At 42.1% G+C, this 18018-nt stretch overlaps 1 protein-coding gene across 1 annotated transcript in view; it reads left to right on the top strand.

Moving 5' to 3' along the window:
- Positions 1 to 18018, top strand: part of SPATA5 (spermatogenesis associated 5) — a 164068-nt gene that overhangs the window by 124223 nt on the left and 21827 nt on the right. The window contains exon 15 of the mRNA XM_039722287.1: positions 4302 to 4466. Coding sequence (XP_039578221.1) covers positions 4302 to 4466 — 165 coding nt within the window. The remainder of the gene's footprint in view (positions 1 to 4301; positions 4467 to 18018) is intronic.

Genomic DNA, 18018 nt, shown 5'->3' with positions numbered 1-18018 from the left:
CCTATCAGTAGGAAATTTTTTTTTCATGTCCTATAGAGAGCTCAGCTAGTTATGCTTCTGCCATTGTTGTAGCTCTGCATTCTGTGACAGTGTGATTTTTAAAATGGCCAAGTAACCTTTGACAAAGCTAACTATAGGTAGATGCTTTAAAAAAAAAAAAAAGGAAAAGAAGAGGAGGAAAATTAGCAAAGCCCTAAGGTTAAATCTGGTCCATTCTTAACAGGAACCACAAATATTTTCCAGGCTTTACCTATTAATGTTTTCTTTCCTGAAATAATTGTGTTCATAACGGCACACAAAATACATGTTTTTGACCTAGCTATCTTTTCCAATTATATATTTTGAGGAAATACTCCATTTTAATTATAGCAAAATGAAATGTTTCTTTCTGAAAGGGGAGCAGTTTCTCCTTAAAAAACTGTGGTTTTGCTGTTGATGGTACTCTGTATTGCATGAGAATTATCCCACATTCCTAATCTTCCCCAGAGGAGCATTGTGTCTGTGTACCACTCATAACCTTTCAATGCATGAGTACTTAGAGCCCTTTCATAACTGTTGTGGTAACAACAAAAAAATAATCACATGAACCTGCAGAAGAATTGCTCGGTGGTATGAAGTATTCTAGGTTCGAGGTATTCTGGTTTCTACCAAAACCCCAATTACTTAATTTTGTGCCCTTCTTGGTTGAAGTAAATTATGCAGCCCTCGCATCTCAACATCAGTGAGTTATGTAGCTCTGTGCACACATCAATTAATTTTGGCCCCATCAACTTCCCACCTCCTGTGTGCTGCTCGCCCCGAATCGGGTTTGCATCTCCCAGTCGCCAGCAGTTCATCTCGCGCTCCCGGCAGCTGCATCTGCCCAGGCCTGCAGCCCTGCTTCAGCTCTTCACCCTCCCCCTCCTGCCTCTGCTGCTGCTGACTCCCTCCTCCTCCCGCTCCACAGCATGGATCCATCCTCCTGCTGAATCCCTCCTCCTCCTGCTCCACAGCATGGATCCATCCTCCTGCTGACTCCCTCCTCCTCCCGCTCCACAGCTTGGATCCATCCTCATGCCTTGCCGGTGGGTCACCCGCTAGTCCCATTGCACCCAGCCTAGGGCAGTGAGGCTGGCCCAGAGGTGGCCTGGCTGTCCTTATCACTCTCCTCCCCATTTTCAAAGTGCTCATTGCAAGATTGAAGCTCCATCTTCTGGAATGGCCTGTGAAAGTCATGGCGTATTGGAGCAGCTATCTCCAAAGCCCTACCCGTGGTGAAGCCTGGATCACACAACATCCCACTGAGAAAAGCAGTAGCTTCTAGGTCTGTACAAAAAATGGTGTTTAGGAGAAATGTAGTGCCAGCACCCATCCAACTCAGCCCTGCTGGTTAGCATGACCTGGGCCTTGGGCTTGAAGTGCTGCATGTGCCCCCATCATGTGCCCCAGCAGGCTTCCTTAAGCAACCCGAAGAGTTCACTTCTGTCCAGTGAGCAAAGACATCATGAGGAATGTCTTGTTCCCTTACTGCCAGCCTCTGCATGCAGCTTGGTTCTGAATTCTGAATTATTTTGGCCAAAAAGGAAAAGCATCTCTGTGAGGAGAGTGCAGAGTTGGAAACCTGGGAGGGCAGTGTGATGTCCTGCAAATGAGAGAAGCCTTAACTTGCTGTTGTGTTCTGAGCATCTAGCAGCAGAGCAGCTCTGCACCCCACCCCTGGCCCCTCACCAGGCCTTTTTCCTCCAGGAATACTGGATAGGTCAAACCAGGCCCCTTCCTCATCCTCTTGTGCTGATTTTAGCTCCTCAGGAGCATGGAGAGGGGGAGACTGGTGTCTTGCCAAGGGGCCAAGGTGATGGCAGCAGAGCCAGGAACAGTCTGGCTGTGCCCGGGGTCTCCCAGGGTCACCACATCAGGAGGGCTGGTGGAGACCAGCTCTCAGTTCAATCTGCTTTTGTCTGCAGGGGTTGGAGGGAGCCTGACTCTTGTCTCAGAGTGAGGTTACAGAATATTTTCCTTTTTGTCTGTGTTGATATAGCCAGCGAGCACTGCTACAACTGACTTGTGCTTTTTTTGTACAGTTCCCAGCACATCTGGTTGCCTTGGATAAGGTCCCTGGGCCTGATTCTAGCAAAAAAGTAATGATAGCATGCTTAAAACTTGGGCCTTCAACTACCAACATATGTAAAACACAAAGCACTGGGGACAAACTGGAGGAAACACAGATTTTAGTCACTGACCAGAAAAAAGTATGTTCACTGTGTTAGATCTGCAGTTGTGCTTTTTGTGTCTTGGAACTGAGAGCCACGCAATGAGCGTTTTCTCCCAGCTGATTGGCACTGAGCATTTTCTCTGTCCCACCTGCACCATAGCCCTGGTCATTCATCAGTGGGAAGTTAAGCTGGCTCTAGAAGATGTTCTAATTATCTGGGCATCCTGATGAAACCTGTCTTGGTTTGAAAGAGGCACCACCATACTCTCATGAACATTTCTTGTTTCTTCTAAATAATAGAATTAGCTATGGGCATTTCCTTAAGAGCATGCAGAACACAATTGCAATGTAATTCCACTCTCTCCAAGCCTAGTCTTGAAACATGCAAATTTCTCTTTCAAGTGTGTTGGCAAAAAATGGCAACATCCTCACACACACACACACAACTTAGGCACTGAATTATACACTGGTCAAGACGTTGTCAGTGAGCTGAGTTCTTGGGTGGGTTCACCCGGAGTGGAAAACAGCACAGTCTGCTGAGCAAGTATCAGTGGACAGCTTATTTCTTGCTCTCTTCTGTAGCGATCCAGCATTGGCTGCGGCAGACACAGGGTGCTGGGCTGGGTATGGACATGTGGGCTTCCCAGCCTTGCTCTGTCCTTGCACAGCTCCATGCAGCACCACAGGACTTTGTGCTGAGCATTTTCATGTTTTGTTTTAAAAATAACAAGATGTCTCTTAACATTCAGGATACATTTTTCCACTCTGAAGCACCACAACAGTCTTTTTAAAGAAACTCTAGGAAGGGTGTTAACTTGATCAATGCTGTGCAGGAAGGAAAGCTCTTTCCTACTATTTTTTCAGCATGACTTTCACTGACATGATCAGGCTGGGAAAAGACTTATTGGCTGACAGCCCAGGACAGCCATGCAATATCTCCAGTCATCTGGAACTCAAACTAGTCTACCCAAGGGAGAACCATAACATAAAAACAATTTAGGTTACATGCTGAATCTTATAAACATTGTTCAGTTTCTAAAAAACTAGTTTAAATACTATTTATGTGCATTTGCTGTGCATGGGATTATTGTATTTTGCTTTTCTTTTTTTCCAAATTTTAAGTAAGAAAGGCTCGAGGGTTTTTACTTTTTTTACTCTAGATGGTTTCAAAAATCTTGGAGATTTTTATAAACAGGGAAATGAGCTTCCTCCCTTCCCATAAATTTAAGAGCTTGGCTTCTCCTCTATATTGGATATAATTGTTTTATATATAGATAAAGTTTACTTTTTGACCCTGTCCAGAAAGATGTTTGAAGGGAGCTTCCAGAGGCCCAGTGATCCCCCTCCTGCTCAGGACTTTTACCAGACCAGATCAGAGAGTGCTTGTCTTCCTCTGCTGAGCCATAAAACCCACAAAGGCAGAATTTCCATAGCTTCCCCAGTAACCTGCCCTGGGGCTGTGCTTCTCTTCTAGAGATTTTTTCCTCCCATCCAGTCTGAACCCTCCATGCTGCCCGTCGTGGGCATTGTTCCATCTTACATTTTCTGTTTGCTCTGCCACCCTCCCATCCCCAGTATAAACTGAACACCCAAAGTGCAAGGCCAAACACATGTGCATGAAGCTGTGCATCACTGGCCTCTCTCTGTTGTTACCTTATTTTGCATTAAAAACCTTGTTGGAGTAATCTGCCTGTCTGTAAGCATGTGCAGCTCTAATAGTGTGCGATAAAACAACGTGGATCCACAGTGTAAGATTCACTCCAACAAAACCCTTCTTTTCTCTGCTTGTTGTCTTGTTGGAAGATCTGAACTTGGGATGTGTCCATTGCCACCTGTCCTTCTGCCAAGTCCTAACATTCCTGCACACCTTGCAACAAGTCTTGAAGTATTGTTTTGGGAGAATGACTGTGGTTCCTTTATGATTCTTTTTTTCCATAAACAGGTATTTCACAAGCTCAGTAGTCTTACTGTCTTTTCTTGTGCAGGTTCATGCTTTTTGTTTAAGCTGTTGGTTATTTCGTGGTGGTGGTATTTTTTTTGAGTTGTGGTTTGTTTTTTTTTTTTACTTCCTTGATGTGCTGTAACTTTTGCTGTGACATTTTCATTGCAGGCCCTGCTGAGGCCAGGGCGAATAGACAGAATTATCTACGTGCCACTGCCAGATGCAGCCACTCGCAAGGAAATCTTCAGGCTTCATTTCCAGTCCATGCCAGTCAGCAATGAAGTCTGCTTGGCCGAGCTCGTGGAGCGCACACAGAAGTACTCGGGAGCAGAGGTAAAACTTCCTGGAGTCAGTGCACAAATGGTGTTTAAAGTTGAACTCAAATATCCCTTGAGCTTTCTTGGAGTGCTGGTGGAAATTATGAAAGGGAATATTTCAGATATTCCTGTGTTTTTGCAATCTGGGACTTTTTTACTTCAAGGTCCCCATCAGAGGAGTGATGCCAGGGGAAGGGTCTCTTTCGGGGTGAGCCTTCATACAGTTGCAGGCAGCCTCCTTAAGGATGTGCTGCCAGGACTGGAGGGAGGTGGAGGCAAGCTCTTCCAGACTTCCCAGACAGTTCCCCCACATCTCTGGGAATCTTTTGAGTGCAGGATTGTGACTGAGAGCCTCAGGAGGAGAGAGGAGAGATGGAGGTAAGAAATGCAGGGGAATTGCGAAGGAGTCTCTTTGAAGCTTGTATTTTCCTATTCTATATAATCAAAACTTCACAATAGCACTTACTGGTATAGCTTGTTGCTATTACTTAGCTTCTTACAGTGATGTCAGACACAATTATTTCCTGTCCTGGGCAGAAGGAGAAGCTTTCTCAAATGCTGCTGCCTGGCAGTTATAAGAAGGATCAGTACATTAGTGGTCACCATTCTGCTTCCTGAATGTTATTCATGTCAGTGTCTCCTGAAAGGATGTTTCACTCTTTCCTCATTTTAATTAATTAAGAGTAATTATATTAATTCAAAAATTCAAAGAATGTTAATAAGGTTGCCAAGTTGAGCTCTTGAAAGGTATGAAATACCAGGATTTTCACCTTGCTGTAGCCAAACCTAGTGTCTGCATTATCATGCCATCTAATTATATGGCCACCTTCTGCTTTTTCCATAGCAGAGTGGAAAATGTGGTGTGTTTGCCTTGGCTCCCTGTTTCTCTGTGTGCTGTTTACAAAGGCAGGGAAATAAGCTAAACTTTTGTCTTGGGTGACTGTGGAGGATTCATGTTATTGCTTGAAGGCCGTTCTCAAAGGACTGGTGGTGCTCCCAGGCTAGACTTCTCCTCATTTAGCTGTCACTTAGATGCTGGTGGGCTGGAAAATGCTATGCTGCCTACTCATAACTTCTGGCTGGTGTGGGCACTGCTATGCGTGCTGTGGGGTCATTTTGGGAAGCTGTGTCACAGTAGATACCAAAGCCAAACCCACAAGAGTTTTCCTCCTCCACAGCACAGGGCAGACTGCACTCTGGGAATGAATGAATGAGTGCATGAATGATTGGACACCGTGTAGTGAGCTGAGCTGGTTTGTGTAGCATATCTTTCTACCCAGAATGTGGGCTCTCATGAAAAAAAAAAGGCAACAATAAAAAGGATTTCATGCTTAAATGTTGGTCTGGAAGACTGTCACAGCTCTACTGCTTCCACGTTTTGGAGCAGTGACCTGTAACAGTGTTATGTTTATATTTCAGGGACAGTGACACAACTTGGGAAAATTTATCTGCCTCTGGCTGAGTTACAAGCCTCCAAAAACATAAATATAAACATCTCCTCTGTTGCATATGGTAACTGTCGCCTTACCAGGCAACAACTGCAGTGCTTGTATTTTAGAAATTCCAAGCATATGGGGATTTCCTTTGGATCTGGATCAGCTGAAGAGCTAATAGTGAATTCCAGTGCCTGGTTGATAATGAGTCACAAATGTCTTGGTGCTGGCTTTGTGCAGAACCAAAAATAAGTTAATGGGTCATTAAGTACAGCTACAGGCTGGTTTCAGGGGAAAAAAAATCTGCCTATTTCTAATATGGAATTTCTCATGAATGTTGTTCTTTTGCATCATGCGAAGTATTGTAATAACTGGGATGTAAAGAGTAAATACAGAAAAAGCCTCAGTCAGGGTTCCTTGGAAGAATATATAAAGTCTTGATAGTTGGCACACACAGTGGCCAGTTTCATTAAAGCCTTTTCTTCCCAGTGTCTCCAGCTTCCCAGCTTTACAAATAGTTTCCGCTGCTGAATGGCAAGTTCCCATTCCACTCTTCTAGCCTTTGTTCAGAGAAAGAAATGGAAAATGCCTGGTTTTGTGACTAGAAGATGCTGTATGAATAGGGAGCTGCGTGTAAAGATGCGTTGAATCATCCTGACATGAGCTGAATTAACAGCCAGGAAAGTGGATAGTTCAGTGTGCATCTGGCTTCCAACTTGGCCCCTTTTCAGATCAGATACTTGTGTATTTTTGCCTGTCATCGCTTATGACCAGTTATCTCTGTTCACCTGCTGGATGTACGTTTCTCTTAATGACTACCTTTAAAGATACATCAAGATAGCAAAATGGGGTGATTACTTCCCACTGTTTCATGTAAGGGAAGGTGGAAGATAATTTATGAGGGTGAATTACAGTTTCCTTCTCTTGTGTGTCAGTGAAGTTTAATAAGAAAAAAGACATTAGATGAGCAATGTCTGTACGGTTAACTTTTAGGTCGAAGAAATCCTCACCTTTCTGGAAATATTTGAATTTGAGTGCAATCTTCATTTCCAGACCTTTCTGAAGTAGTGCTCAGCAGCACTACTTGGTCTCCTCTTCAGGGATACTGCTTTTTATTTTGGGTCAAATTCCAGGAGGTCCAACTTTTACAAAACTGATAATTTTTTAATGGTTTTACATAATTAGAATGTCTGCACTGTGAGCTTGTTCACAGTTTGATTACAGCTTTTCTTAGAGCATTTTCACTGTTGTACTTCATGTTGAGAAGTTTTATCTGTTTCATTTCCCACTGAAGTAGGGATGATTAAAGATCTGACCACAGAAGTATTTGAAAGCAACGTTTTAAAGTACAAGCAGTGTGAGTTCTTTGAGTCTCATTTGCTTGTTTTCATGGTGCTGCCACAGCCAGCTATCCTTAGGAAAGATGGGCTTTCCACAAACTTAGGTGCTCCATTTTTCAGTTTGGGGTTAGACAAGCAAGGGATAAAGAGAGTGTTTCCCCACTGGAGAAATATTTTGTTCCAGAAAGTAGGTGATAAAAAGGAAAACAAACCCAGCAGAGTGAGAGATGTTCTTTTATAGTTTGAGCCTCAGTCAAATGAATTTTTTGTTACAATTTAAAAGGCAGAGAGGGAGGTTTTAGGCAGAAACTGAAATCAAGTGTTGAGTTGTTTTGAGTTTAAAGTTGGTTGGAAGTAATAAAAAATTAAATAATCTGGGTATGATGACAGTATTCCTCAGATGAGTGTGCTTATAAAAGTAAGATAATGGGGACTGACTGCTTTTAAACTGGTGGAAAACAGGTCATGGTGAAAGCCAAGGCTGGCATGGTTTCTATAGTATTATCAGTTTCCATGCTTACAGGACACAAGAGTAGAGTGGGAATCTTGGAACCTGTAAATCTTTCACTGGTTCTGAATCGAAGTGGAACAGTTAATGTAAAAAATATCTTTCTCACTTTGCAATAACTCTCAATGGGAGCCCAGAAAATGAAAGGGAAGAAAAGCAAGCTGATGAAGTTTTGCTCTGGCTCAAATAAGAGCAGATGTGATGCCAAAAAGATCTGTGCAGCAGCAAAGTAGCTGAAATCAACTCAAGTCTTTGACTCTTAAAATATGTATTCCAAAACATGCTTGTTCTTGTTTACCAGATATTGACATATTTGAACTAGTAACTTTAATTAAAAACACCCCCAAACACCCAAACCTCTCCAAAATCCTCTGTTTCGTGCAGAGGAAGATACTAAGTATAAAAGGAATGAGGATGTATTCCACCATAGGTTCACAGGAGGGTAAAGACCCTGTTAAGAGACTGGGGAAGATTTGTCTGTTTAGAAAAGAGCATCTGCAGTAAAGGAGAGAGAGGATTTAGATAGAGGGGAAGAAATGGACATGCAAAAGATAAGGGTGTGTTATCTTCTTTACATCTAGATGTACATGAAGGAAAAGGTCTTCCAGATTTAAGGAAAAGGCTTTCTGCTTAACATTTTCAAAGGGCAGTGGATTCAATCCTATATAGTAGCCTGAAGTATTACAGTGAAATGTGATTTTCAAGGTGAGGAATGCCATCAAATTGAAATGTAGCAAGATTAAGGCCTCAGATGAACCACTAATGTTTCTCTTGGACCGGTGCAGAGGATCTGTTAATTTATATCACTCATTGAAAAGTGAACATTTTTGTGTGGGTGGATGAGGAAAAGTCTCAGCCTTCATCCAATATAGCATGGGATCACCTCCTTCCTACACACATTTATCAGTGCTAAGGATGTGTTTGGCACAGGTGTCTGGAAGGTGAGGAAATACCTGGCATTGGGAATGTTTTCCAAATGTTAGTGTTTGGGATAAAGGAGATGAATCACTGGAAAGGAAATAAGTAACTACACAGGACTTCCCATGAGATTTTGCCTGCTGCTGGTCTCGCAGGAGGCTCCTACGTGCAGAATGTGCTTGGGCACACTGGGAGTGAGGGCAGTGTGAGCACCTGGGGTTGTCTGGGAATGGTATTGGCGTGGCAGTGCTGAAAGCAGGACTTGGGGGCTTTACTCTGCCTCTTCCTGCTCTTTTCAGTCACTCCAGAAAGATCTGGTGCCTGATGCCCATTTTTCAGAGGTGTTGCCCAGAGTGGGTGGATTTTCATCACGTTGTGTCTCAGCTGAGGCCTGATAAAGTGCTGTGTGCTCTGACCTAGTGAGGGTGTAGAGCATGGCTGGCAGTCAGCACATTTATGCCAAACATAAGGTTTGGTGTAGAGGGGAGTATTGGCACTGAAATGTATGCATAGCAAGCTCGTCTGGGAAAGAACATTTTCTCCTTCAGTGAGATAATGATTTGCTAATAGTTTAATCAAGCAGGGGAGATTTAATGCATCTGGCTGAAGGGACATTAGTGTTTCCGAAAAGGTCAGACACATTAACAGCTCAGGAGGACACAGTGGAAACTGCTTCCTAAGGAACTCAAAGAACAGTGATCCTCACAGGAACTTGGGGAAAAAAGCCAGGGGGAATTTGAATGAGTCCCAGCCAGTGCTGAGGTATGAAATTTTGCTTGCTTCTCAAACCTGGCTTCTTTTTTTCCCCCTTAAAGCCCAAAGAGCTGGTATTTTGATTTTTTTTTAATTCTGAAACAGTTCAGATGCAGGAACTTTACAGCTGATTTCAACACGTTTTTCTTCATTAACTACTTTAAAGGTATCGTCCACCCAGGTTCTGTAAGTGAGCACTCTTGTGTTTGCTTTTGCAGGGTTGTTTTGCGTTGTGTCCAGTGTCTGGAAAATGAACATGAGTAGGAGCATCACCTGGGTCAGGAGCAAGCTCCCTTCCCTTGAGCTTGCACAAACCAGCTGTGGTTTCACCAAACCAGCTGTGGTCAGGGGAGATGCCTGGCTTTGCCAGTAGCACCAACTGTGCTGTTTGCCTCCTTTCCCTGTCTTCTCCTTCTCATTTTCCCACAACCTCACCCACGGCAGAGTAACGAGGAGCTCCCAGTGGCTGAGGGTGGCAGAAGGGTGCGTGCTGCCAGCACAGCAGGGCACTGCTGGGCTGCCACTGTCACACAGGCTTATAAAAGAGGGACCTAGGCCCAGCCTCTGTCAGCCAGCTTTACTTGCCCTCTGCTCTTGCCTCTGGCTTTGCTGCTTTATTGTCCTGGGCTTGGCTGCAATTCCCAGCAATGGAAAAACATGTTGCTCTTTAAAAGCAGATGGGAATTCATTCCTGAAGGAAAAAATATGTCTCTTTAGCCTACTGCTATTGTTTTCTTTGAGTTTTATTTTTTGCCTGTGAGTTATTTCTAGCAACTTCTAATTTAATTTTTTTTAATCAGACAGCAGGGATTATTCTTCAGCATTTTAAAGCACACTCTCTTAGTGTAGCAATGATCACAAGCGGGGGTATGTAAAGTTCAGAGTGAAAATTGCATTTGCAGTGATCAGGAAGGAATCGAAAGTGTTGGCTTATTTCTGCCTTTTGAAGTACTTTCATTGGTGTAATACAAATGCTTATATCATCTCAGAATTGAAGAATTGGCTTTTATGTTAAAAAAAAGGAAAGTAAAAGATAAAAAGTGTGTTTTTTCTCATACTGACCTGTTTTTCTGATTTAAACCTTTAGTGCTGGCACTTGATCTCGTAAGTTATGATGTGTCACGGGGTTTGTGGTTAGGAGTGAACTTGCTGCTTGGAGTTTGTCTCAAGTCTAGTCCTAAAGTATAAGACAAGGCATACAAATTGGACAAAGTCACCAAAAAGTTATTGCAGTTCAGAGAAAACTTATTCCTGGTCCTCTGCTCTTATATGACAAGTTCAGGGCCACATCCTCTCAAGACACACAAGTTGCTATAAATACTGGCTATGTCTTAACTTCAGACATACCTTTTACTACTGTACTTTCTTGTTTCATTGATTTGTATCCACTTTTTTCATAAACTGGGGGGGGTGGGGAAAGTAAATATTCTTACATATTCATTGCTATTTCTCATGCCCTTAAGATTAGCAAGTGTCTGACTTGCTTAAGTGCCTGTTATGAATAATTTTAATAGTATGCAATATCTGACTGTCTGCCCTCAGTGGTCAATTTCTCTTTCTTTAGATGTATATTCATTTTTCCCTAGGATATGCTGTGTTAAGAGGAGGGCCATCAAGATGACTAGAGGGATGGAGCACCTTTCCTATGAGGAAAAGCTGAGGAAATTGGAATTGTTCAATCTAGAGAAGAGAAAGCTTTGGGGTTACCTAACTGTGGCCTTCCAGTACTTGAAGGGACCATGCAAGAAGGGGAAAGAACTGTTTGCAGGGCTTGTAGTGACAGAACAAGGGGGAATGGCTTCAAACTGAAAGCAAATAAGTTTAGATTCGATTATTATGAAGAAATTGTTCCCTCTGAGGGTAGTGAGGCTCTGGCACAGCTTGCCCAGGGAAGCTGTGGCTCCCCCATCCCTGGAAGTGTCCAAGGCCAGACTGGTTGGAGCTCTGAGCAGCCTGGGATAGTGGAAAGTGTCCCTGCCAGTGGCAGGGGGGTTGGAAAGAGGTGGTCTTTAGGATCTCTTTCAGCCCAGGCCATTACGTGATTCTGTGATTTCGAGGAGGTAGCACCAAGGCACGATGTCCAGCATCAGCTTGGCCAGGAGAGCTGCAGAAAGCTCCCCAGTTCTGCAGTGAAATTACCTTCCATCCTTAACAGAATCAGCCCTCCAAACCCATGGGCTGTACTTGGTCAGTGAGATCTGAAATGGTTCTGATTGTCATCTTAATTAGCACTAGGGATATTTAGATGTAGTACCTGAAGGCTAATTCAGGATGTTTATGCCAGATGAAAGCATCCAGAGGAACACCTTGTGCTGACCTACTTGTGTTTCTGGGACTGTGCCAGTTCAATTGCTGTCATGGTAGAAGAAATGTTAATGAATGGCAGAGGAATAATAGGGCCCAGGTGTAAAAGCCTGTTAATCTACCTGGCTATTGTTGCTGTGAATGAAGAACATGTTATTTTAATGGCAACACGGACTGTTTACACTTCACTGAACTGCAAAGATTGGAGAGCTGGGGCTGTGTGTGTGAATTAAAATGTTTGAACACATATTGGTATCTTTATGTGCAGGGAAAATAGGATGTTTGCTTTTGGCAGTCATCTGCAAAAAGTCATTGTTTCTGTTGCAAAAATTTGGAACCTAATAATGAATAATAATATCTAATATAATCAAATCACAATAGGCTGTGAATTTCTTGAACAATAAATGTACCTAATTTCAAGCTTAAGTGCTCTCACTAGTAAAACTACCATTGTGTAGTACATGCACCAGCTATTCACCTTCCATTGCTTTCTCCCATGATAGAAATTTCACTTGTGTAAAGTAAATTTTGAGTTTATTTTCTGAGGGGTGATCATTATTGTTAAAACATTTGGAGTGGAAGAGTTTTTTTTGTTTCTTCCTTTTAACTTTTTGACTGTGATTTGCTTTGATACTTCCTGTCCCTAAAAATGTGTATAAGGCACAGGCTTATGCACTTGTCATCCCATAAAGTTATTTGGGTTCGAAAACGCACTCTACTATATTCCTTTCAAAGAGGTTTTTATTATGTGTAATTTTTTTTAATACAAGTGATATTTTTGGGGGATAGAATAGTTGAAATATCTGCTTTTGTTTCACTTTCTTTTTTTATCCACAAACTTTAGCAATGGCATTGTTGGAGCTGGTGGCTTTTTGGTGAGATTAAGCTTCTTAGTGTTGATTCTGAAACCATTTGAGAAGTTGTTGGCAATTAAGATAGTCACTGATGCTGAATGTGGGAACAGGGAATCTTGCAGCCAAACTTACATTGTCAAACAGGGCAGTTTCAATTCTTGCCATAAAACTTCTGTTTTCCAGAGCCCTGCTGGAAAGCTGATGGGCACAAGCACTGCTGTAGCTCAGATTTTTGCATAGAAGTTGGAAGTTGTTATTTCCAAGTTATCTTTTATGGTTACCCTCACATACATGTGGAAAAGCTTTGGATTGCCTTTGGCAAAAGGATTAAAAGGTTATTGGTCGATGGAAGCTGCACAATAACAACTCTGCAGCAAATTATTAGCTATGTTAGAAGCAATTCCATGGTCTGTTTTACTTTTTAATTAAACTTTTTTCAAACTATCACCTAGTTCTCAGCCTAGGCTTTTTGTTTCCTGTCTTTGAGTAATGAAAATGTCAAGGATAGCTGGGTAGGAAAAAAGCCTTTCAGGTCCTAGTCTTCTGTAATTTGTCCATGGCATTACATGTAGAGAAGGGAGCCATCGGATCTGGCCTGACCACTTGCAGTGGGAGAAAACAGAGCAAACCCCAAGATGACTGCAAGTGCTAATTGGTCTTGACATCCCCATTGTCAGGGAAGTAGAACCAAGAGCGTTTTGTCCAGTTTAAAAGAGCTGCTTTGGGTTTTGTTTGATGGTTTATTTTCTTATTTTGGGAAGCTGGGGATGGGAGTTATTTTCTGAAAGTAATTGGTGTCTTATGGATGTAGTGTTTGTTACTTCATTTCCTAGCAAACAAAGTGAATTTGTGATAAGACTAGAAAATTACTATTGCATTAACATTGCACAGTGAAACATACTGTTGGAGGGAAAGGAGGGGGAGAGCAGCAATTTGTCCTCTCTTTTGTCCACTTGCCCACTTTTCACTGGGACAAACCAACTTTGTCTTTTTCCAGAACTGCTCCCAGTGAGCTCACATTTGATGATAAACCAATGCAGAGGGGTTAAAAAAAAATTTACCCAGCTCATAGCTCAGACTCTGTGTGTTTGTATTTGTGAGCCTGTATAAGGAGATCTTTTTCTGTTCAGTCTCTTAAGCAGCCGATTTCTCTTGCACCACATGGGTTTTGTTGTTCAGACACAGATGAGGGACCAAAGAGCAGGAGCCAGCAGGATGGATTGTTGGGGGGTTTTCTCATGACAGGCAAGAACAGGGGCTTGAGTGTTCATCACTGCCACAGGCAAGTAGAAAACACCCACCCCAAACCCAAAAGCCACGTGCCACTTGTATTTCTGGTTACCTGTGCAAGTGGTGGTCGTGGCTGTGTACCTGGAGAGAGGGGCTTTGGGGAGTCCTCTTGCCAGGGAGGGTGAAGTGTGCCTGGAGGGCTCATCACAGGCTCCTCACTTATGGGATCTTGCCATTTCTGTGGTCATTTCTGGGTATTTCTCTGTTGTATAAACCAAGGGGCAGTGAACTGTGCTCCTTTGTTAGCTTAAGAGAATTTGCAAGGCAAGAAAATGAGTGCAGTAGTTTTCTGTAAAAAAGAGAGAACAAAACTTTTCTTGATTTTTGACTTTTCTAGTTTAAGGCCTGAGGACTTCCAAAGAAGTGTTGCTGGCAGTCTCGTTTTAATATTCAAACAGCAAGAGCTCATCATAATGAGATGTCAGCTCTCAGAAGTGGAATATGGAATATAGTCAAAATGTTCAAAACTGAAAACTTGCGCTCATTTCTAACATTTGTTGCTACTAAATTTGCAAAAGTATTTGTGAAGTGAGCTGAAAACCTGGGGTTTGGGGGGGATTTTAGGAGATTTTTTTGCATATAGTTATATGTATAAAGACCTTTCTCTTCTTGTTTATGATTTTCTTCACAAGAAAATAAATGTCATTAACTTACCCATACATGAAGGATTCTGTTTTTTCCTCTTCTTTGCAATGTACTACCCTTGCATCCATGAGCTAAACAAAAAATGTGTTTATTTATTAAAATAATCTATAGTTTGTCTTAATTAAACCATGTTTATTAGCAACAATATTTGTAGAGGAGCAGGAAAAAAAGAAAAAAGAAGTTTGAAATTAATTTGTCTTCTGTCAGTGCTTGGAAGTTGGAATAAGAAAGGGAACTGGAGCACTGAGACAGTATCTTACCCTAGGCTAGTTGTTTACCATTAAAGAGAGAGCTTGCATGCGGGAGGGAGTGTTATGTTTTGGACTTACTTCCTTGTAACTCATAAATCTTGGCTGTATAAACGTTCAGTCATTAATTAAGGCTTTCAAATTAATCTGTTTCCTGACTGGACTTGGCTGGTTTTGCATAGAGCAGTGCTGTTGCCCAATCTCCCAGTTTCGGAGTGCTCTTGAACGTGTGGTATGGGAGGTTGGTGTTTATTGTGGAGAGTTAATGAGCAGCACCAAAGGAGGGAGGGGGAGCCCCTGGGTTACCAACATGTGCAGGAAATAGGGTGCTGGTATCAAAATGGTTTTGTGCACTTTAATTGCTTCCCTTACTTCAAACAATAGCAAAAGTAGCTATTTTATATTGATAAATGTCAGGCCCGAGCAGAAGTATTTTTCATTCCTCTCATTATTCTTACATAGTGTTCTGGTTTTGCAGTTCAGCCAGTTTACTCAGGATGATGTATAAATACAGCCAAAACATCTCTCTCATGTGATGGAAAAAGATTTCAATTTTTGTTAGAGACTTTTTAGAAATTAATTGGTAGTATTATTACTCAGATGTTGCTCATTTGAGATTTGTGCCCTACTTGTTGTCTCGGTAGCTCTGGACATCTGGAGTGATGTACTGAGTTCCCACAGTTTTACCCTTTCTTTACAAATGTGTAAATGTGAATATGTATGTATGTATGTGTGTCTCCTTTCTTACTTATGCAGCCATGGAGAAGTTTTTGTCATATTAATATTTGAGAAATATTAAATGTGTGATAATGTATTTTCAGAAATTCATCCTGGAGATGTACTACTTTTTGTAGGCATTTCAAACCAAAGTATTTTCATTACCTGGGTACTAGATGTGAATTAAAGCAGTCAGCTTCCTTCAATTCTGCATGTGCAAAGCATTTCATAAATAACTTGTAAGGTTTAGAATAGGCATATGGAAGAAGGGGATAGTGAGGCCCTGGCACAGGCTGCCCAGAGAAGTTGTGGATGCCCCATCTCTGAAAGTGTTCAAGGCAAGATTGGATTGGACTCTGAGCAACCTGGTCTGGTAAAAAGTGTCCCTGCCCATGACAGGGGCATTAGGACATGACAATCATTGAGATCCTTTCCAACTCAAACCATTCGAGAATCCTCTCCTCTCCTCTCCCCCTCCCCTCCCCTCCCCTCTTCTTTTTCCATATTCAAGAAAACCCCTTGCATTTTAATGGCATCAAAGTGAAGGTGTGTTTTCAGTGTCACTTAGTCCCACGCTAAGCCGTTCTAAATATTTCCATTTTTTCAGTATTGCTTTTTACAGATTGCTGATGAGAGTCATGTGTTTGTGAGGAGCACTGGCCAGAGGAATCCCCCTCCTTTTAATCAGCACTTTGAAAAACTCAAATGTGTCCTCAATGCTAATGTCAGAATATGAAAGAGCAGCCACACCTTTAAGAAAAATTGTGCCAATCTTATATGTTTTTGGAGCAGGAAAAGAGATTATTGTCAAAATTTTTTCATTAGCAGCTTCATCTCTAGAAGTTTGCCACAGAGACACAGCATCAAAGATGTGCAGGCAACGAGTGACCCACTGAATTGGGCAGGTGGTGGAAATCTGGTGGGCTTGTTGTGCTGGGTGAAAGTACCATATGGAGCATGATAGGAACACTTGCTAAATATAAAACATAGCATTAGGAAACTGTGGTAATAAATCTTTCTTCTTCCAGTATACATTTGACTGGAGACAGTCCTGGACTTGCTGGGAGATAGGATGGATTGTTGGATTGTCTCATTGGTTTCTTCTTATGGATTTGATAAATCACTTGACACATCGTATTTGGTAATAAGTAAACTGTATTTCAAAGCCTGAAATGATGCCTGAGTGACATTTATAATTTGAAATCTGTTGTTACATAAGACTTGACATTCAGTGTTGTGTTCAGTGGTGTCTGTGCAGCCTGAAAGGCAGAACAAATGACAATTCACCTTACTGCTTGCCATATACGAAGTAGGACTGTTTTTTCTGTGTGCAGATTCAAAATGAGCGGCTATACTCAAAATACCTGTAGGGCAGATGGTGTGTTTTGTGGCTGCCCATTTGTTCTGGGACCTTTTTCCTGAGAGGTGTTCCCAGGAGGTTGCATCAAGCCACTTGGGAATGGCTGGTGCTGGCTTTGGTGCCGTTCTGAACCTGTACTGTACAGCAGAAGTCATTCAGCCTATTAAAAAAGGGCTTAAAGCAAACTAAACAAATTAAATAAAGGGGTCAGTCAACGTGGTGGTGGGAACCATGACCAGTGATAACTCCCTGGACCACAGGAGCTGCTCTGCTCCTCTGACAGCCCTGGAGCTCTCCAGGCTTTCCCAGCAGAGCCAGTGCAGAGACCTGTGCAGTATTCCCTTGTGATCATTGCTCCTGCTGTGGTTTCCCAAGGTGAACAAAACAATGATCCTGGTGTTGAAATGATAAACCAAGTCCAGTCCTAGCCCAGTCAGGATCTGCACGGAACAGGTTGTTCCCTGTGAGTTGGAACAACGCTGATAACATTTAGCAGGAATAGCAAATACACATTAATATTTGCATTATGATAACAGGAAGAGTCTATTTTGAGGTTTGTAGCTGGTACTAATAATTCATCCTTGGGTTTGAGATGATTCTTGAAAGAAAGTGTCTGTTTCCTACAGGAACAGTCTTGTATGTCTCTTATTTTTCAAACAGAGAGCTTTTAGTCACTTTATTTTTACCAATTGAAATCCAGCAGTTTTATTGTACTAGTATTTAGCCTGCCAGGACTTTTTAGCATCAGATTTTTTTCCTTTGAAAATAGTGAGGGGCTTTTTGTTGTTTGTCTCTTCTTAATTCATATGCAACATTTAATGAAAGCTTAATTAATCCCAGCATGCAGGGAGAGGGAAAGGAAACAGTGCTCAGCAATTGAGAATATATTTAGCAACATTTATACAGAAGTGATTGTATTACCTAAAAATCCCTTTTTCTTTATTTTTGGATGGGTTTGGGGGCTAGGACCGGAGGCCAGGCACAGGCTTGGTAAAAAGAAGTGGAGGGGGGAAAAATGCTTCCAGGGATCTGGAAAAGAGAAATATAATGAGCTGTCTCTGTGTAGAGCTGAAGCAGGTCTTGCTCTTAAAAGTCCTTGAGTCAGAGTTTAGACTTCAATTTTAGGAGGTTTACAAAGGTTGCAAAGGCTGTGGAAGTAGAATTCTATTCTCAAGGTGTGAACATAGGAGCGGGCTGA

This window comes from Passer montanus, unplaced genomic scaffold (assembly GCF_014805655.1).
Source record: "Passer montanus isolate IOZ18808 unplaced genomic scaffold, ASM1480565v1 scaffold108, whole genome shotgun sequence".
NCBI lineage: Eukaryota > Metazoa > Chordata > Aves > Passeriformes > Passeridae > Passer > Passer montanus.
The sequence above is the reverse complement of the archived record's forward strand: the minus strand, read 5'-3'. Positions and strand labels throughout refer to the sequence as shown.